This window comes from Leptinotarsa decemlineata, unplaced genomic scaffold, assembly GCF_025532065.1.
Source record: "Leptinotarsa decemlineata unplaced genomic scaffold, Ldec_3_MD MMD2_tig00026299_RagTag_RagTag, whole genome shotgun sequence".
In the NCBI taxonomy this organism is placed as follows: Eukaryota; Metazoa; Arthropoda; class Insecta; order Coleoptera; family Chrysomelidae; genus Leptinotarsa; species Leptinotarsa decemlineata.
The window spans coordinates 10365390-10388337 of NW_027412676.1; the positions used below are offsets into that span (position 1 = coordinate 10365390).

Here is a 22948-nt window from a genome sequence, read left to right on the forward strand (position 1 = left end):
CACTATTTCTTCCAATCATTTCCAGCATCCAATTGCAAAATTCAAGACGGTTGGGAAAGTCTCGCGGTAACAGTGCCTGTACTCGTTGCAGATGGCAAGGGTATAAGAGTTGTTCCTTTTAAATTCGAAATATCGTCATATGGTCAACATTTAGCTGGAAAGCAATCTTTCTAGTACTGGTAGTAGGTTGTTCTTCAATCAAATTAAGTACTGCTTCCTCAAGCTGTGGTGTTCGTACTTCTCGATGGCGACCACAATCCTGCGTTCTTTTGTCGAATGAACCATATTCTCGTAATCGTTGATGAAGTCGAGCAAATATTCTATGTGAAGGATGCTGCCGTTGAGGATAGATTTCAGCATATCTTCTAGAAGCTTCTAACCCATTCCCTTGCGACAGACCGTAAACGTAATGCATATCAGCCATTTCCTCATTTGTGTATGCCATTTTAATAACAAGTGAATTATTAAAGTAACAAATTAAGAAGAGGAAAATTCACAAACTGATAGCGTCATACCAATTTAATTGTCTCTATCGCTAATAGCGACCTACTAGATAGATTAGTTTCGTATTTTCGCATTTATCACGAGGTATCTCTGTAGTTGTTCCTAAAATAATTTTTTGTTGCGAACTGGTTTATTTTGGGCAAAAAACCCAAGACATTTTTTGTTTAGAATGAAATAGGCTATCGGAAATAAATGTTTAAATGGCAAACAATTAATAAAACAAAAATTTACATTGGAAATAAATTTTAGGGGTTGCGTTTTCCACCCCTTACAACCATGGGGTAAACCAAATTAATTTCTGGCTAAGTGTCTTTTTGGTAGTACAAAACGTCAGGTTAATTTCAATATTGTAACTTTTTTAGTGCATGTGAAAAAATTGTTATACAAATTTTATGTACCCCCTTTAAGGGGCTGTATTTTAACAAGGGATGCTCCAATGAAATTTCTTTATATGAAAGATCCTATCTTTTTTTCGATGAGGAATCACCTCCTTAAATGTTTGATACTTATTTAGTTACACCCTGTAGATTAGTGTATATATATATATATATATATATATATTTATATATATATATATATATATATATATATATATATATATATATATATATATATATATATATATATATATATTCACAAATTAAAACCCTTCTACCCTACCCCAGCATTTCCCGAGAATATGTGCAATTGGAAATATTACTTTCCATGAAAACTACACAAATTTGTTTCGAATCATTTGTTTTGCACGTATTTTTTTCATATTTATTGACAATCTCACGATAATTATCTGTGAATCATGCATCCTCAGTAGCGGTTTATGTAGAAGTGGATTCATATCACTCGAATGTTAATGAATGACGTCTTGTTATTAAACCTAATTTTGATTGGTAAATATCTGTGAATCAGCAGCGTGCAACATTTATTTTCCATCTGAGGTGTTCGACAATTTCAGTTCCACTTGACATTTCATTTGAGTTGAATTTTGTTTGTATATATTTTTTGACAGGTTTTTGTGAACCACCTTCATGTTTTTAGATTCTAATCATGATTATAATTCGAATGTTGTCGCATTTGTAGAGTATTTCTTATGATCGCCAAAGATGATAATTATCGAAAAAATAATGATATCTACTATCGAAACACCGATATAAGACAAAATGTTCTTCAAAAAGTCATTGAAGTATGCTTCTGCAGTCACGGAAGTTGTTCTATCATCCATGAATGCATATATTCCTGTTTCAATGGAACGAACTTCTAACGGCAAACCTTGGTTCAACAAAAATTGCGAGCAAACTGTCGCCTCCAAAAATTTCGCCTACAGGCAGTTGCACAAAAATCCCAGTGCCAAAAACCTAACTAAGTTTATTGATGCTCGCCACAGCTGCAAACTTCGAATGAAGGAAAAAAAAAGAACTTCACAATCAGATAATTATGGATGAACTGCTTGCCAATCCCAATGAGTCTAGATTCTTCTGGTCGGTAGCTACAGCTGTTAATCAAAACTTTACAAAATCATCAATTCCACCACTAACTCAAGCGGATGGTTCAATTGCAACAACAGTCATAGAAAAAGCAAATCAGCTAGCTGATCGATTTGCATCTCATTCCACGGTCGATTTTTTGGGAAAGCTACCACCAACTATCATATCAACAAAGCGTCTGGTACTGATGAAGTGCCCGTCATCGTACTTAAAAAGTGCGCAAATGAACTCGCACCAGTATTGTGCAGACTTTTCAACTTGTCTTACAAGAAAGGGATTTTTCCCTCTTTTTAGAAGATTGCTCGCGTTCAGCCTATTCCCAAAAAAGGAAAGAGAAATGTTCCAAATAACTATAGACCGGTCGCTTTGCTATCAATGATATCAATAACCATGGAGAAAGCGGTAAACCACCATATCCTTGAATATTTTGAAGGCTTTAACATCTTCAGCGATCATCAATATGGCTTTCGGAAACAAAGATCAACAGACGACCTTCTATCGTATGGAATAACGCAATCGAGAAACATGGAGAGTCAAGAGCTGTTGCGCCTCCGACCATGTATGGCTTGAGGGTTTGCTGGCTAAACTTCGATGCTATAGCTTGTCGGATCATTTTTGTGTATGGCTCTCCAGCTTTAGGAAAAAACGGTCCCTGCAAGTGGCCGTCGATGGATATCTCTCATATGTCCTCATAAAATTCTTACTCAATCCGCATTCAGTCACTATTCGCTAGAAAGAAAGATAGTTCCATATACTTGTCAGGTGGTTGGACATTATTTGTTTTATTTCAATAAAGGCTTCTTGCTAGCATTGGTTTCTTCCGAACAAAAAGTTACTCAGTGTTCAATTCTTACTTCTCTTATGCGTCATATCGAAACGCTTTCTGACTAGTTGACGTCACAAGTCTGCCTACGGTAGTACTTTTACAATACTGAACCATCTGGTACTCATAAACCATTAGTTCTTCAATAAAACTCCTAAGGTAGACATGAAAATTACATAACTTGAATTTAAGTCTCGGTCCAGTAACTGGATCTGAACTGAACATCTTCTGATGATCTTTTATTATCTTCTGATGATGCTAACTTGGGCAGCGAATGATGCGAAGAAAGAAGGTTCAAGAAAAGTGTTCTCATTAGGTTCATTAGATTACACGAGACGTTCCAAAACTTCCCCTTCAGTTCTGATAACTGAAAAGCGTAAAAAAACAAGCCTAATAACAGCAGTTCCTAACACAACAGTACAAGCATTGCAACGCTAATAAAGAACGAAAGAATTCGACAGAGTGTTGCCACGCTGTTGGAGAGTACGACTCGCAAAAACTTTTACGTATAAAACATGAAGAATTGTTTCTGACTCTATGTTGTATTACCTGTAACTGAGATATCCGTTATATTTTTTAGCCAGTTGTCACCTGAATGGTCAATGTCCAGTGAGTAGCTCTATAATTATTCAGAGCCGATCCTTGCTCTGTGAAAAGAGTTCTCGGATTATTTTCAAAGACGGTCCTCCTTTCATAAAGGTTTTCCTATGTGTTGCCAGGTATATTTTACTAGTACTCTTTAAATTTATTATGGATCCATCCCCTAATTTGGTTTCGTACCATAGATTTTAGCACTGCCTTAACTGGTTTAGGGCTCATATATAGTTTTTGTTTAGCCCACTCATTAGCTTTTGGTTGTCAGTTTTTCAGGGCATTCCTAGACCAGTCTCGAAGCCATTGAATTTGTCCAAACGCGCCTACATGGAGTCAAAAACCGTGAATCTTAAAGAGAGAGAGAAGCCATTTGGTTCACTAATGCCCGTAGTGCAACCTGGTCATCATTAAGAATATTGATCAGTTCATTCGATGAGGTTTCAAGATTGCGAACTTCCACCTGAATAATAGAAGTGTATTATTGACTGAGATGATTGTTCATCATACACTCTTCACGGTTTATGATTTTAACTGTGAATACTTATATAGCCCTACAAGCCTGTCTAACTTTTGTCAGTATCGAAAAAATGAATTTATCCGTTACCTTTAGGTCATCAGCAAGGTTCAGCATTTTATAGATTACAATGACATTGAAAATATAGAAAATGAGGAATAATTATGACACGGGCTCCATATGTATCGTCACCAATGATAGCCTATTCAGGAACCATCTCTTTGTAAAGCTGACATTGAAAATCTCTTCTTTCTGAATTTGATATATTCAAAATAATTCATATACTACCATTTTTCAAATTCAATGTTGTGATTAATGACAAAATATGCGGGTAACCATTCAAAGTAATTATGGAATGATTAAAGTCAAGGATGGGAAAAGTTTCAGAAACTGCAAATCGTATGAATATTTTTTTTTAACTATGCGTAATCCCAAAAATATTACAATGTATTTGTTTCGTAATTTTCAAAAATATCAACATCTCTTACCTAATCAATGATTAAGATGATACAATCAATACATATCTAGAAGTTTGAACCGAAATGAATTTTGATAATAAAATTCAATTATTCCCAAGCGTTGTTCATTCGTAAGTCGATTCATGGTTAAATTATAGACCAAACTGAACAAGTTTGACAATGACACAAGACACATGATTCACGCGTGATCTGTCAAAACAGCGTTGCCAAGAAGATACCAGCAAAAAAATCACTCATTATTTCACGAAACTGCTAGATTATATTCAGAAAAGTACCATCCGCCTAATTGGAGACCTAAACATCACTAGAAACTTTGGTAGCCTGGAACATTTCCATTGTTTTTCCTCAACTTCATTAGGAGCGTTTACTGTAGACATTACAGGGTTGTATTATACTCAGGGTGGATTCATCCACCCAGACTAAGTCGTAAGTCGTAATTCGGAAAAAAATCGCTAAAAACTTACATCTCATGTGCATGAGATATAAGTTTTTAGAAGTGATAAATGAAAAACATAAATTCTAACAACAAATGATTCAAAACTGGTGCATGAGTCCACTTTCAGTATTTGTACTATTTATTCCAATATAAAAAAGAGTATGCAAGTTTTCTTTATGGCCCAGAGGGGTAATCGTCTGGTTAGAAGCGAAGAAATTATGGGTTCAAATAAACAATAATAATAATACACTTTCTAGAATATTTCGGTTTTAATATAAATTGCAAATATTTTGAACTATATAACTCATGAAAAATAACTAGTAACACTTATAAATTCATTAAATTTTTTTCAACATGTCGTCTCTAAGTTACAGCAGATACCAATAACAGCAACTTGGTGTTAGTGTTAAATCACCAGGAAGGTCCCAGAAGTACCCGTCCTGACCTAGAGATGGCAGTAGTTGTTTGAAAATTATCATTGTATTAGAAAGTTTGAAGTCGCTGCGTTGTTTAGTATTTGTTTAGCAGCCATCAATAGCGAACGTTTTCGGTGAATTCGTGGAAATGGAGAAAATTGGTCATCGTTATGTAGTACAAAACTTTCATTTGAAAGGCCTCAGCCCAACCAATATAAAAGTTGAACTAGATTCTACTCTAGGCGAGTCAGCTCCCGTTAACAACAGTAAAATATTGGGTAGCACAGTTTAAACGAGGAAGTACTTGCTGCCAAGACGAGCATCGCAATGGTCGACCTAATGAGCTGACGACTCCAGAAACGGTGAAGAAACTCCACAAAACGGTACTGAATGATCTTCAGTTGAAAGTGCGCGAGCTAACAGACTTAGTAGGCATTTAAAAAAGTGCGGTACATCATATATTATCTGAAAATTTGGACATGAGAAAGCTCTGTGCAAGACAGGTGCCGCGTTTGCTCACACTCGAGCAAAAACAGTGTCGTGAAGATGTTTTAGCGAAGTTTCACAACAACAAAGCAGAATTCTTGCGTCGTTTCATAGCCATCGATGAAACATGGATCCATTATACCCGAGACAAAGTTTGAATTGCTACCTCATGCACCCTATCCACCAGATTCAGCCCCTCGGATTATTTTCTGTTCCTAAAGTTGAAAAAATGAATCCAGTGATCAAAGATTTCCCAACGATGAAGAGATGATGTCTGCAGTTAATGGCTATTTTGAGGAGCAAAATAGTTCTTATTATAAAAACGGTATCGAACTTATTAAAGGTCGTTGAAAAAGTGTATAGAGCTGCAAGGAAGTTATCTTGAAAAATAAATAAATTTTTTCCAACATCTTTGTGTTTTCTTTGTTGGGACCCCGTATCCCGCAAATATCGGTATCCTTGGGTCATTACTAATGATAAAATCTACAGTATGCTTTGCCTTCAAATTACAAACCTTCCAATCCAAAATCGCAGGTTATTCATTGTCATAGTATTTCAAGTATCTGATACTTTGATGGTTCACCTGGTAGAAATACTACAATATTATTGCATTATAAACATTGTCGATTTTCACGTAATTAATGCAATGTTGAAAGGGATATTTGCACATGTATGTTATTACGATTGTCGTACATGTAACTTCAATTTCCTGAACATTAAGTTTTCCAAATGTTAATATGAATTCTTGTTACAGAAACACAAAATGGCCGACTACGCCATGATCACCCACAAAGGGTTCAAGTTCCTGATTACGAAAAATCCATCGAACACCACCTTGGACGCTTTCATTAAAGAACTAAAAAAACACAATGTCAAAATTGTCGTCAGGGTTTGTGAACCGACCTACGATACAGAGGCTCTCAAGGGGGCCGGAATACAGGTGTGCAACCTGAACATTCCGGACGGTACTTCTCCGTCCGAGAAGATTATAGACGAATTCTTTGATATCCTCAAGAGACAGTACAATATCAATCCGGAATCTTGTGTTGCTGTTCACTGCGTTGCAGGTAAGAATATGGAAGTAATTGTGATTCTCAAGATATTAAACCATCTTCAATAGGGGGCACCTTCGTGAATCAATGTTTGTGATAATCACCAACAGGTGGTGAAACATATGAAATATGAATCAGGATGAATTACCCTTGAAATTTTAGTTGGATTTATAGATTACGTAACGCGAATGCAATGTAAGCTGTTTCGTAAAAATATGAATTGCAAGATCAACGTGCATACATTTATAAATTCGGCTCCGTAAACGCAGCAATGTATTCATAATGTAAGGTATGTTTCATTTCTTGCAGAATTTTCCTTACGGACAACCAATTGGAGCACGGAATTGGAGCACGTTACAATAGTAACAGAATGTTACTAATGTAACGAATTCTATATATTTTTTGTCAATCGTTGCGATGAGTGATCTATGAAAAGAATAATTGTCTTTTTCCATTACACCCCAAGTTCATTACACTACTAGACAAGACAATAATATTAAACTTCCGAGACCGACTTCCACTTTATTTAAAGATTCATTCATTTACAATGGATGCAAAATATTCAATCATTTACCTGATGAAATTAAAGACATTATACCTCTTAAGCAGTTCAGAAAAGCTGTAAAAAATATTTTGGTTGTTAGACCGTATTACCACCTTGAGGAATATTTCAGTGACACGCTATCATAGTTGTACTATTCATACTCCAAAATTCTTAGTAATAGTTCATTTTTAAATATTCGTAAAGCGATATAGTGGTTTAGGTATATGATTCATAATTTCACACATTGTTATCCAGGTTGATATACATATATATATATATATATATATATATATATATATATATATATATATATATATTCTCTCTTGTAAAAATTGACTCAGGCTTAGGACTTTATTGTGTTTTTAATGTATGTACTATGCATGTGTATGTCTGTTGGTGTGTGTGTACACACACCTTGTACTGATTTTAATATTTTATATGTATTATTTTGCACTATTTTTAAGCTTTGTAACCATGATTTATCATGTATACAATAAAGCATATTCTTTCTCTCTCTCTCTCTCATTAGTACGTCTTGCGTTGCGTTATAGATATAGCGAGATACTATAACCCTTGACACTTTACTTATGTCGTTATTTGAATTATGAATTAGTATTTTTATTCAATGATCACTAATTCTCTACCTGCCAGAAAAGTATCGCTTTAAAGATTGGAGTGAGATACTTCCAGTAGGAGATTACAGCCAGGTTTCAGCCTCCCTCACCACTATGACGTAATTAAAGGTATTTTAATGACTGATGATGTCATCAAAATGACTTGGAAAAATGTGTATCCAGTACGTGATTTGAAGGACGTCCTTGGGCATTCAATATGACCTGCTACGTAGAGTTTACCTTGAACAAGAAATTTGAGGGGTGGATTGCATGCACAGTAAAGACATGGTTTGACATGCATGATCTACACATCTTTGTAAAAAGATGTAACAAGAAATTATTTGCATTCTTTCTTTCTTTGGAAGATTCTCACATTTTTTGTATAGAGATGGAGAAGTGTGAAGCCAAAATCTTCGTTTCCCAAAAAATAATCTCTTCTAAAAACATACCACTTTCAATTTTCATTACGTTTTGTTTTGTAATGTTTCTTCAATGGATACTACAGAGTTGTTTTCATACTATTTACAATTTACTGGAACATATAATATAAACAATCTAGTCATCGAGGTGATTATTTTCGTGACTGTCTTCAATTTCCTCATGATTTTCATCATTCAACTGAAACTCTCGATTTATCCATTTTGTTAAGTATGGTCGAAAACAATTCAGGAATTTCCTCAGATTCAACTCAAATATTAGCTCACAAAGTTGATTCAGTTCCAAGTTTCCGCGACATTCTTATAGTTATCAGCATCACGAAGACACAGTTGGATACTTTCGTTATCGTAGCACACGCTCAGGTCATAAAGAATTGCATGCTCGGCGTCCTCAGTCGATACCTTTTCGGCAGACAATATTTCGATGGATGAATCGAGATCCTTGGCATCGGTCTAATTTTGAATAGCATACTGCATCCTCATCTTTGGATGATTGAACTGAAATCAGATGGAAAAAAATAATTACATTTCCGTGAATCATCATAGTCAGAAAACTATTGGAGAGGACAAGATTGATTGAATTTTGAGTACAAGATTGAAACCCTCTTATACGTTGACACACCATTCATAGCAACCCCACGTAAATGAACCTCCAAATGTGAACAACGACTTCAAAAATTGTTTTTATCGTATACCATGTCTATGGAGTAGTCTGGCCAAGAGGCCTTTGGAAGTATTTAGTGTCGAGCACAGGAAAAATACCCCACAAGGGAAAACTAAAAATCAGGAATATGGATAAATGCTATTCTGGTGTGTGAGAGAAGTGTTTTTGTTGAGTTCAAATAAAATATTCCTTTAAGATCCTGAGCGTTACCTGTACTGCGCGAATTTTTTGGTCATTGTGAAAATGGAAATCATTTCATTAATATATATATTTTTCAGGTCTTGGTAGGGCGCCTGTTATGGTTGCTGTAGCTCTTATCGAGTTGGGCTTCACCTATGAAGACGCCGTCGACCTCATCAGAGAGAAGAGGCGAGGCGCCATCAATGCCAAGCAGCTAGAATTTCTCTCTAAATACAAATCAAGATCTCGGCTGGTCAATGATAAAAAGAAAGCTTGCATAATTCAATAAACGTTGATGACGAAGGGTGGCTCATATATTACATAGCTTACTCGAAACTGCGACTCCATCTTTGGTCAATGAATAATCCAGTTAAAGAGAAATGTGATGACAGTATAGGAAATTGATTGATAATTGATGTTGGTTGAAAGCTGAAGGGGTAATTTTGACATGGTCTAGAGGTGTGCTGGAAAGTGTAAGGGTGGCGCAGATTCAGTCTGATCATGTGCAATTTGTCAAAGTAGATAGCCTGTAACTTGTTTGGCATTCTTGGTAACACCTCTACTCAGATTAATTGATTGAAAAATAAATATATTGCCGCAGAATTGCACCGTGCAATTGCATCTACCATTTTTCATCCATTTTCATTTTATAATTCACGTAAAGAGAATAGCCGTTAATATACCTAACATAGTTATTGAATTTGGCAAATATTCTCTTGAAACTCTTCAAAATTTGTGAAAACTCCAGATAGTTTTCAATTTCGTGGATAACTAACTGACTTCAGCTGAGTAGATTATTGATTTCAACTTCAGATTACGGTTTTATTACCAATGAACTATCCTAACGTCCATTTAAGAGACACACACACAATAGTTTCTCGCGATATATATTTGGAAGCGTTAAGGTATCAAAAACAATTATTGTTTTAGGAAGACTGAAGGAATTCATTTCCATACTAGTCCAAAGGTCTTTGACATCACATAATTAATATGAAATATGTAATTGTTTCTAGTTGTAAATATTCAGTTAATAGTTGTGTATATTCAGTTAATTTGTATATTTAATAGTAGACGTTATAATAATATTCTATATTTCAATTGGCTTACAAGTATCTCCTTATGTTTATATTGTAGGATAAAATTACCTTCCAATTATATATATTCTTCATTTTTATTGGGCTATGTCTTACTACAGTATCAAATTTTTCCACTATTGAACATTCAAACCATTTAGCCAAACAACTACATCAACACCAATTTCCTTCTCTTGAATTTCTTTTACTTTTCTCAAGGGGAATCCTAAGAAACCCTATTCAGAAAGTATGGTTTGAGGGATTATTTCCTACATCTGTAACAGCATTCATAAAAAATCTTTGAATGTATGAAACTTCCCTGTTATTTTCCATTATATCAAATATTCTTAAGAACAAATCTGACCCTTGTTTTAAGAATTTTAATTATTCGACAACAAAACATTCAACTGGAATTTTAACATTTATTTATGATACAAATTATCAATTTGATCTCTCTGGTATGGCTCTAGATTTCAAATTAAAGAAGTCTAGTGTTTTTTGTGAAGGGGTCGCATTTCCAATGCACTATTCATTCATTTATTTCATTCGTTTTGTATGAGCCACCATGTGCTATACTGATTTTTAGGCAATGACCGAATTTGGCCATTGAAATGAAATCAATATTATTTTAAAGGTTTTTGAAATTAAAACGAATCATTATGTTTAATCAGGTTTTAATGTTTTGAGGCAAAAGTGTAATTTATACTTTGGGAATCATGTTTTCTATTGTAAAAACTTTCACAAAATAGTTCAAGTTACATGTAGTATTGAACATATTTTTGGCTTCATTCACGAGGGGTGACTTGAAATATTTAAAAAAAGTATTTGAGGCATATACGAACATTTTAAACTTGTAAGCTACACTTTCTGTTTTTATGCAAAAATTAATTTTTAATAGATTATTTTAATATACTAAAATGTTATTTCATTTTAGTTGAATTGAGGTAAATTTGCATCATTTACTTTCAAAACCTCTTGAAAATATGCAAAAGTAATCGCAGTGCAATGAAGAGACTTATTTCAAGTCCAATACTCTTTGTGTTTTCTGTCGATTTGGCTTTTATTTCTGCTTCTCGGAAATAATTGAAACATTTTATTTTTATAAGCAGGAAAGTCATTATGGCAGAGTAAATAATATAATTGTTTTTTCGATGCAAAGACAATGGCCAAATTCGTGTATTGCAATGACTCTTAAAACAGATTTTCTGTTTACCATCCAATGAGTGGATGATGAATTGTATACACCTAGTGAATTGTCAAAGCATTAGAAAAGAAATGTATAAGATAAATGTCTGAAATTTATGATTAATGACTAACATTTACTTTTTGGCCAGTAATTTTTCTCCAATTCCTTACTTCGGCAAGAAAATAAAAAATGAATGTAGTATTGAAAAAATAAATCATATATTTTTTAAATTAAACCTTATCAAAAGTTGGCTTGTTGTTTGGAATTCCTCTGAGGTGAGTTGGACTATCATTACTTTGCCAAATTGTTTATCTTATTGTTATTGTCATATATAATTTTCTCAAAACTGCTTCCATCAAAAAGTTATAGATAATTTTGGGAAAGATCTACCTATTTTTTACACAAAGTCGCCCTTTTTTAAATTCGACAATTACATTTTTTGTTGCAAGAAAAAGTTTTTAACTATGATTATTCATGTGAAAATTTTAGAAGAAAGACGTATTTTCCCAAATAGTATTAATTTAATGTAAAGTATTGAATAATGTAATTTTATAAACGAATGTCTTTTTTGGAATACAACGTATATCAAAACAAAATGCTTCATTTTATTGAATGATACATGCAAAGTTTTTTCATACTTTAATTGAATAATCAAAACAACTAAGTATTTTCTTTGGAAGCTGAACAGCTGAGATTCAAACTTGAATTTGGTATGATATTTATGAAAATTCAGTTTTGTATGGCTTTTTTTCGAAAAAGTCCATTGTAATTAATTTAACAACAGTATATTGACCATTTACTATGGCATTAACGTTAAAGTTGTTTTTGATGGGAAAAATTATGGTAGGATTAAAGCGTTTGGGAGAAATCATGAATATATTGGTCATACTCCAATTCATTTACGTGACTAATTGAAGAAAAATTTTCAGAACCAACTGCAAATTATTTTTATTGAAGTCAAGCAGAAAGTGATGTGAATCTTTTAATTATACAATCTACAATTATCAAAAGTTACATTCGTGGTTGAAGAACTAAGTGATAGTAATGAAGGTATTAATTGTATTCTCAGTCAAAACTTTCAAAAAATGAAGTTATCTGTGATACAAACTTTCTATAGCATTTTCTCTAAAGAACAAAAATGTAAAGTGTTCTCAGAGATATACCAATTCAATTCTGAATGGTGAAATTAGCAGATAGGCAATTGAGAGAGTATAAAGTGAATTATTGTTAGACCATTTCCAAACAAAAGCCGTTTATATTTACCTGCAAATAATGGCACATATGTATTCACAATAATGACCTTTAATCCCCGTCAAATACCTATCTGCTGGCTCAATCATACAGGATTAATTTTTCACTTTGGTATATCTATGAAAACACTCACCTTTGACAGAACTTACAGCAAAATATATTAAGGATTTTTGTGTATATTCAACAATGGAAAAATAATACTCCAACACGTCCTGAAGAATGGAGTTGATAAAAAGATGCTTTCTTTCTTGATTATCTAATTAAATGTCATATATATAATTTTATATATTAAAGAAACTACCTATATTGTGAAATTTTCACAGAACAATTTACAAAACCACAACATGTGTTTCCCTATACAGGCGTGTTGATACTAACGAGTATGTTTTACAAAATCACAGATGCAACTAGAAAGAAACTTCTTGTGCCTTTATGTGTTGTGTGCAAAGATACAAATGTCTATCAATGAGATCTTGTATAATGTAATGCGTATAAGTAGAAAGTTTTGATTGCCATGTTGTCAGAGATCACAGGATTTATTTGGTTCTGAAACAATTGTTTCGGAGACTTCGACATACTTATACTACCTTCGTTCTTGCAGTCACTCGTATACCACTGGGCGAAACATTCGGAACTGCAATTTCTATTCTACCTTGGCCTATCAGACTGGATTTCATTCATGGTGATGTCAGCCGTGAAAGCCTAATTTCTTATGAGAGAAATTCATATTGATACCCACATAAAACATTTCTTGACTATAGGTTGAGATGCAGAAATAGACCACAAAATAATTATAGGCAAGTACTGAATCATTGAACAGTGTGGCCAATATTTGATTGAATTGCTACATATTTTAAAATGTCCTCAGGATAGTGTGAAAAAAGCGAAAAATAATTTGTAAACTGAACAAATATAATAATAATTTGTGAGCTGAACAAGTTGTTTGAGAAATGAAGTGATTTTTAAAGAAAGTGCTTAATTTATGCTAAGGTAAGAGGAAAATTAACAATAAATACAGTGAAGAGAAATGCAAATTGAAAGATTAGTGAAAAAATATTTCAAAATGAATTACACAGAAGCTACAGATTGTTATAATTCACATACAGTTTCGGCTGACTCATTTTGAAGGTCTTGGATTGGTGTATTTAGTATGTGCTACTTCTCTGGCCTTCTGTTTAAATGCTTATTCCTCTCAATGGATAAAATGTACTACAAATCATTAGATAATGTGTTGAGAGGTGCAATTACTTGCTGGTCTGTCTTCGTTTGATATTCTTGTGCTTGCGGATAAGGACTAATAAAAGCCTCTCAATTTCTCTTGTAGGATTCACCACATTCACAAGGTGTTTGATAGACATAATTTTAGATGCGTTGTTTTACTTTTGCGCCGTTAGGAAAGCATAAACATAAAAAAAGAAAAAACTTTTGGTAGGTTAGTTAGTGGGTCTATTCGTCCCTCCACCGCAACCCGCAAGGGTTTATTGTGGCTCACACATATTCCCACTCGGCCAAATAAACCCAGCTTCCTAACGAAGCCGATTACTTTGTATGGTGAGTGATATTTCAGGTCAGGTGGTAAGAGTACGGCTCTGCCGAACTCTAAAGACCTGACTCGGTCCCCAGCGGGGCAGGCACAAAGTATATAGTTAATGAAGTAGTCGGATAGTCAAGTTGCAAGATTCCAACCTTGAAACCCACGACAACCTTCCCATATAAGGGTTTTTGTACGTCAGCTACTGCTTGTACGTCAGCTACTGCCTTAAATTCAGCCGTGCAGGGCTTTTTCGCCTCTGCTTTTGGTGCATCATCACTTGAACGCAAACGTTTGCTAACCTGCTCTGGGGGGGTTTGTTCCCCCACCTGAGACAGATTCTGCGTAAGCCGCTCAAGAACTTGGTGCAAGGCGGTTTTATAAGGTACCCCGCTCTTGAGGAGACGACTCAGTCGTTTCCCTCTTTTGAGGGTTCAGGTGTTGATCAGGAGTTGGGGAGTTGAGAAGCTCTCGCTCCTGAACTAAATTTACAGGGAGGTCAGTTAGAGTCGTAAACTCGACATCCATCTCCTCTGTAGACTCGCTCCTGATCTAAGTTTAGATGGAGGTCAGTTGAAGTCGTAAGCTCGATATCCATCTTCTCTATAAGCTCAGCGTCAGAAAAAATTTTTAAGTTTACTCTGTCCATAAAAGTCCGGCACGGATACACACACCTTGGGTTAAGCCATCGTTGGAATGCTATTCAGTTAGGGAATAACAGAACCACAAGTGATTCTGTCATTCCCGTATCCAACGGGGCTACGTGGAAGCAGGCATCTGATGGCTGGTTTGCTCAACCCCCACATCCCAAGTCAATGCACTCAGGCAGTGAAAGATGAAGCAGGTAGTAATGAGTTCAGATTAAATTTGGGTTTGCACCACTTCATAAGAATATAACTGGACCAGTGTCTCACATTTAGAAGACCTCTTGAGAAACCTCCATAGACTAATTTTGCAAAATTCCAATTGTACATTTTTCATTCGAAATTTAAAAAACCTTCGATTACGAAAGGTATGAAATTATCTCCGAAAAATATGCGAGTGTTGCATTATATTCGAGAACATGGAAATATTGATAATATTTATTTCATGAACTATTTTAATAAGTTTAGACAGCTACCGGACTGAGTCATGGCCGGTGGGAGAAATCGTATCTGCGTAAAGTTTGGGTCGGTGTATGACAAAGAAAGTATTAGGAAAAAAGGAATAGAAACGTTTGTTTGCAAGTTTACAGCTCGAATAATCTAACAGACTGGTAACAAATTTCTGCACATCTTGAGGGTAGGGGTTGTATATATATATATATATATATATATATATATATATATATATATATATATATATATATATATATATATATATATATATATATACTCCAACACAACTCACTCCAAAAGTGGAGTGTTGTGTCCGCTAATTGTTTCATTTTTGATTTTTATATCATACCCATACGATATATATGTATTGAATGATGCAACTAATTTTCAGTATTTCAATTATATGATATCTTGCTATCATCTTCTTGGTAGAGCCAAGAAGATGATAGAAAAAAAATCACTAGTTGTAATGTCTTTTCTTCTTTTTTCAATCATCAGTATGTTCGGGCATTTTGCCAGAGATCCCTTTTCATGTATTGAGCTCCCTGTTGTAATGTTTTTCATGTTGTTAGACCTCCTCATGTCCACGTGTAGAAACTTATTTTTTTCTGCATCTTCCTAGATCTAAAAATAGTAGTGTCATCCACATATTTCAACTAGATGCAGGACCGTCCGTGGCCTTCTTCAGTAGATATCACCAAGGACCACTACATGAAAGAAGCAGTAACAGCGGTTATTTTATTGGAAATACATCTCCTAGTGAGAATTAACATGTACATGTGACATAAAACGGTAAATCATGAATTTAGTCAACTGTGATTCGTTCGAAGATGCAACTTACATGAAAAATTAACGCTATCATTACGTTACCTTTTTACGTTACGTTACAATTTTTTTTATAGTGAAAGTAATGAATCAGCCATTATTGTTTTATTATAATTGGTGTATTTTCTCTACTTACTACAGAATAGAACATGGCATAAAATGCCTCGTTACTGCCTAACACAAGGAAGGATTTTGATAGAAGTTGATCCGTTAATAGTAACTAATTCAGATAATGATAAATTCAACTCACTAAGTTAGTGTTTTGTGTAAATTTTTATTCCAGGAAAGGAAAATATATTGAAACTTACATTTTGATTTTTTAATTGAACATGATCTATTATAATCAAGTTCATTGTTTCTGGTGTACACTCTTTGAAATTGAGTATCTCAAATATTTATCCATGTGTAAATATCAAAGGCAACGTGATATTTGCATACAACACAATTGACGGATGTAGCTTCTCTTACGTGGTGGGAGATCATCATAAAAAATGAGAAAACTTCCTGTTTTTTTACCACTTGAATTTGTAACTAACGTTAATGCAAACATATCTTTGATGAATGAATAAATTTTACAGTACAAGAACCATTTGGTGTCGTAACAATCAATGTATCACAAATTCCTGAATAGCTGTTAACCTACTAATGATTATAAAACAAAAAGTAATTGCTTGAACATAATCAGGGAAGTTCTTTCGAAAGCAAATGAAGACTTAGAGGAAACATCGAGATTACCACAATATTTGTTAATCGAATCACGCATTCTAACAATTGGAGAATTTTCACCTAAATTTGTATTACAACTACTACCGACTAACTATCTATATCTGGTAGATCGTTGAAGTACAAAATATTCAATACTAAAATGGGTAAAGAAAATGGATATAAAAGATTTCATAGGTAATTAATAAATCATATATGATTCTACGTTGTTCTAATCTAAAGGAAGAATATCGTGTTGAAAACAATATTCTTATAGTAAGATAATGAACTTCTGTTCATTTGGAGTGGATAAATCTCACAAATTTGTTTTGAAGTCATTCGAGCCTTAACTTGTTGAAATTATAACGTTCCCAAAATTCAAGTCATTGTAAACGAATGCGAAATAAACAGATTTTATTGGTGCTTCATTATTGAAGTCTCTACATAGCCAACAGAAGAAAACCTAGAGCTCCTACATGAGTTTATGACGTAATCGATATGGTAATGGGGAATGTTCCTCCTGACGAAAGTCAAGTAGTTTTCATAAAAGAGCTCTAAAACAACGCATTTCCAACTTATCATTTCAACTTTTTTCTTTAAAAAATTATTTAAATACTTAAAAAGGAGGAATGAAATAATGCATTCAACATTTAAAGGGATTCGTTTCTATTTGGCAACATCGGTTATAGCTAATAAAGGATAATGAATCTGTTACCTGTATGAGACAAACAAAGATGATATATTTCAGAGGCGTAAATAACAAAACAACTGTTGTTTATGTGGCTTGTGGAGGTGGTATTGAACTATAATTTATATTTTGCCTTAATTGTTGATTTATAAAGATAATTTTCCTTTTTTAAAGTAGAATATCTAGGTACGTATAAATTATTTCAACTTGATATAGGCGCTGTTGCCAATATGTGAATGAGAAACAAATCCCTTTAAAAATTAAAACCCAACATTTGAAACATCAATTTGAATACTTTTCGAAGTGAATTTGAAAAACTCATGAATTAAACTCAACTTTATTTTGTTCAAACTTGCATTTGCTGTGTAGCCTGGTGGGTTGATGTGGGTGGTTTGCTCTACTCACTAAGTCGACCGCTGTGTGATCCGGTGGTTCGAACCGCAAGGCCGGAAGATCGATTTTCATTTCCTATCGTCCAACCCGTTTTAGGAATCACACGTTCAAAGTTGAGACCTCGTTAGTCCTTAGCTCGCAGAAGTTTCGACTTTTAAGAGTTGTCGTTCGTAGGGGTAGACAGCTAGTTAACGGAAAAACAGATAGACAGATACCCAGGTCTTTTATACGGTCAACTCCTGTGTTAACCACACTCGAGAGTGTACTGGGAAATTATTGGAGTGCTAATTCTATAGAATGAAATTCAATCATGTTTTATATATAAGTTTACAGTTGCAGTATTCAAAGAATACGTTAAGGTATTGTTGAATTTTCAAACTCTCTAATTGTGACTACTTTTCTGAAAATTTTCTGGTGATAAGCATATACAATTTTAATATTCGAAACAACTTTCTAAGTCTTTTTATGAAAACTAGAAACAACAACGGACCTAGGTGTGACCAAAAGAAGCAGATCTGTATCCGTTCACGTTCATAAGATGGACGATAGCCGTCTCAAGAGGTCACCGTGTACACCGACCTAAGAGAATGAAATGAAATATCATATATTTAGAATTCTGGAAAAACAATTGCGTATACAATATGAGAGGTAGTCATCAAGACCAGTTCCCTTATTGATATCTAGTGAATTGATTTTTGTAGTGAAAGTTACTGAACATAATAAGTTATTATCACTGCAATGATCAACAGAATAATAAAGGGATGATATATTTCATTCTGAATATTGATCTCGTTTTAACAGTTGCTTATATAACTCCAAAACTGTTTTGGAGTTGTTATTATTTTATTTTGAATACTGATTATTCAGGTACTTTTTGTAATCTATGAAAATGAGAGTTTTACTTAATGGTCTCAAGCTTTCGAATTCTTCGTAATAATTAGCTCGTAATAAAAAGCTACATAGGTAGTATAAAACAGAGTCGCTTCCCGCTGTCTGTCCCCATGTACGCGCTTAGATCTTTAAAACTACGCAACGGATTTTGATGCGGGTTTTTAAATACATAGAGTGATTCAAGAGGAAGGTTTATATGTATATAACATGCATAATATATTATAGAAACACTGATAATTTCATAGGTTTCTAATGTGATGTCGTAAATGAACACATTTTTTGCGCTTACATTGCAAACGCTGGCTGAACCCTATGGGATAGATTGAAAAAAGGATAGAGTAAAAATTGTATTCTACTGTGCTATAGTATTGTACACCTTAAAAAGGTCTAAAAGTCCGCGATGGTATATGAATATCTCTTAGGGATAACCCACATTAACCATTTTTTATTCATCACTTTTTTATGAAGCGATTTTAAGCAATACATACAGCATTATTTCTTATAATAATAATTATATGTTTATTCTCAACAGGTTTACACCCACGAATAGAAAAAATACAAATAAATAGAGATTATATATAAATAAAAAAAGATTCAGATTACAAAAAGAAAATGGAAAACAATCTTAACATTGAATTTTAAATAGTTTTCAAAATAAAATGTTTGCTGTCATGATGTATATCGCACAAGTCGGGCACTTTATTGAACAACTCACACATTACAAATATCGGCGGGTTTTTCAATAAATTTGTCCTAGGATTTTTATTGTAGAAAGTAATCATATGTCTGGATTGTGATCTAGGTACAAAAAACTGAATTTGTCTTAACAAGTCACTACAATCAATTTCGTTATTCAAAAAGTTCAACTGAAAACATAATTACGGTGCATTTTCTTCTACCTGGCTTATAAGTTGAATGTGTTCAATAAAATATTCTGGTCAGTGCTCCTAGCTGGATAGAATCCATTGCACTTAACCAACATGAATTTCAAGCACTTACGCTAAACAGATTCTAGTCACTGAACGGAATTTTGATATAATGGAGACCAAATTAACGATGCATAATCTACCTTACGTCTTATTAAAGTGGCATACAATAATTTGAGCGTTTTAATATTTGAAAAGTTACTCCAGTTTCTGGAGAAATAGCTTCAATGCCGACGATACAATGTGAGTTATATGAGTATCAAATGTAAGCCTTCGATCAAATATATATATATATATATATATATATATATATATATATATATATATATATATATATATATATATATATATTCTTAAATAACTGGATGAAGTTTTATGTAGAAAGACAATATGTTGCATTTATCTACATTCAGTTGAAGTCTGTTTTCGCTTCACCAGATTAGAACTTCACCATTGCACCCGTGCGGAGCCGGGGCGGTTCGCTCAAATTTTATATAAATTCCATCTTTCCACATTTCAATTTTCCGCTTAATGCACTTCACTGGGCTGAACGAAAAAGATACTAGGAATCTTTTGTTTTTTTTGAATTATAGATATAAAGTCGAGTACCTCTATCTAGATCTGGAATTTCGTAAATTTCTGAGAGGGCTTGATCGACAGTTGGGTTTATAAAAACGTGATTCGAAAAAAATAATGTCATAAGTCATTGGATTGTGAACTCAAAGAGACCAAATAACCTACTCAAAGGATTTGAAAAATAATTTTGTTTTTTTTAATCGTATAAGCGTTATGCTTGGAGAAATCGCGGAGAGCATCAAAATGTGTGAAATAATTGTATAAAAAATATCTTTGAAGCAAGCAGAAGCGAAACTTGCTATAATACATTTTTTGGTTGTGTGTGCTTGAATTTCTCTATGATTCGAAGGTGATGCATCTATATCATACAAGGTCATTTTACGAGTCATGAGGTAGTCCCGGAAAGCCAAACGAAACATATTTTTATCTACGATGAATTCTAACAAAACTTCCATAAAGATCATCTATATCTGAATGCAGTCGATTCTGAGATATTATTTTTTTTTGAGAGACAAACAAGAAGATGGAGCTTTCAGATTTTTTTCAAGACTAAAACAACCAGATTTCTCATATTTAGCAGAAATGTATATATGAACACCATACGAAAAAAGAATACAGTTTTTCCCAAATTTAATAAATAATGCGGCTGTATGAGAGTCCAGATTCAATAAACATCATTATTGTTAATAAATGAAAAGAGTGTTTTCATTTCATTAATGATTTTTTATTATTGAAAGCATTGTTCGTTTAACATAAAGGACGATATCTTCTAAGAAGTAGAAGACATTTTGTAATAACAAAAATTATATAACGAACCGCCAGACTTTTTGGTGGTTGGTAATATATAATGATTACATATGAAGAAAACAACAGCGATATATCATAATTATTGTATTAATTATTAGGTTCAGCAACATTCTTCGGATTTCGTATGAGTAACAGTATATCAAAATAAATTCTCATGCACAACGTATGGAAATGGGACATGGATTCACACGCCATTCATCAAATATTTAATCACATAATGGGCATTGTCATTTCAACCATCAATGTATAATGAAACTGATAAATTGATTTTAATTGTTGATGTCTGTGATATCCATCACTGCTAAACAAACAATTGTGTTCATATACAATTAAGCATTGGATTTTTGACGAAGATGTTTTTAGCATCATTCCAATCAGTTATGATCTAGCCAGAATATATCTGCATGAAACATTTTGATCTTCTTTTTAATATTTTTTTTATTTTACACTAACGAACCGATCGGATTTCGTACGGGTAGTAAAACATATATGCCTACATTTTTTTCTGTCATAATGTCACATCAGTTTGTCCATAAAGAAGGTTTCCGTTCTGACCTGAAAGGTGTGCATTTGAAGATATAATGACTGAAAGTATTCGAAAAAAAAATCATAACATTCCAGGACAATCCTGGATGTCTGGAATGTTCGAAAATAGTTTGGAACGACCTGGAAAACCACGCAAAATCGCAGATCAAGGGAGTTACATGGTGTGGCAGCTCTCTATACTCCATCCGTGAAGAAAGCGTGCTATTAATGATATAAGGGCTGGAATATTCACCTTCTAGAAAATTTTAGAACAATCCAGAACAATTGAGAGTATTCTAAACACTAAAAACACACCGGAACATTATGGAATCAATGTCACTATTTTCCAGGATTGAAGGGCTTCGAACCTGGAAAATAGCGACATTGAAAACCTCTGCCTCGAAAGCCTGAACCATTTTGTCACATTGTGAAATCATTCATTGTGAAATCATTGTGAAATATTGAAGATCAGGATTTACTGGAAGAGTGTAGACTTGTCGAAGCATTTTTGTATGGATGGGACCACCCACTGGTAAGGGTATTTTCGAGTTTTCCTTTAGGACAGAACACAAGCACTACAGAAACATCCTTGAGGAACTCTAAGAGCGGTGCTTATGCGAAAGTACTACTATGTCACTTGAACACCTCCCGTGAAATTATCTAGAAAAGAGAGACAAATCTCCAATCTTTCATCGATATTCCAGACTATCAAGGTTGTAAGTGCGTGTTAAAGTCTCCAATCAGGCGGATGTGTCTGGATGTAATCCAGCAGCTTCAGGGTATGCTTAGGGGCGGAGCTCCATACATGAGAACAATACTCCAAAGAAGGTCTGATCTCAACTTTATGAAGCATTAACAGTTGCTGAGGTGAGTACAATTTTCTGGTTCGGAACAGTGTTTCAAGCTTTCGAGAAGCAGCATTTGCAATTTCAGCGACATGATTGTGCCAAGACATATTGGTGTCCATTTCAATCTTCAATAAACTTATAGAAGCAGAAAGCGGAATTGTCTGTTCTAACATTATTATATCCGGTTCGGAGACATTTATCTGTTTGGAGAGAACCGATGCCTGGGTTTTCGGGCATTGAATTGTACCTGGTTACTTTCACCCCAATTCGAAGTGATCTGTATATCCTCATTAAGATATGCAACCTCCTAGTTTTAGTGAAGATGTGTATCTGCAGAGGATGTCCTAGAATCCAAATGAAATGAGTCAAGTGTCGTCGTAAAGCAATATATTGAACTCTGGGCGA

At 33.9% G+C, this 22948-nt stretch overlaps 1 protein-coding gene across 10 annotated transcripts in view; it reads left to right on the forward strand.

Moving 5' to 3' along the window:
* The window catches only part of PRL-1 (protein-tyrosine phosphatase 4A family member PRL-1), a 71789-nt gene extending 60056 nt beyond the window's left edge, over positions 1 to 11733 (forward strand). For all 10 annotated transcript variants that reach the window (XM_023159695.2, XM_074180576.1, XM_023159694.2 and 7 more), the window contains 2 exons: positions 6488 to 6800; positions 9323 to 11733. In XM_023159695.2, coding sequence (XP_023015463.1) covers positions 6488 to 6800; positions 9323 to 9513 — 504 coding nt within the window. In that variant the 3' untranslated portion in view covers positions 9514 to 11733. The remainder of the gene's footprint in view (positions 1 to 6487; positions 6801 to 9322) is intronic.
* The last annotated feature ends 11215 nt before the right edge of the window (positions 11734 to 22948 follow it).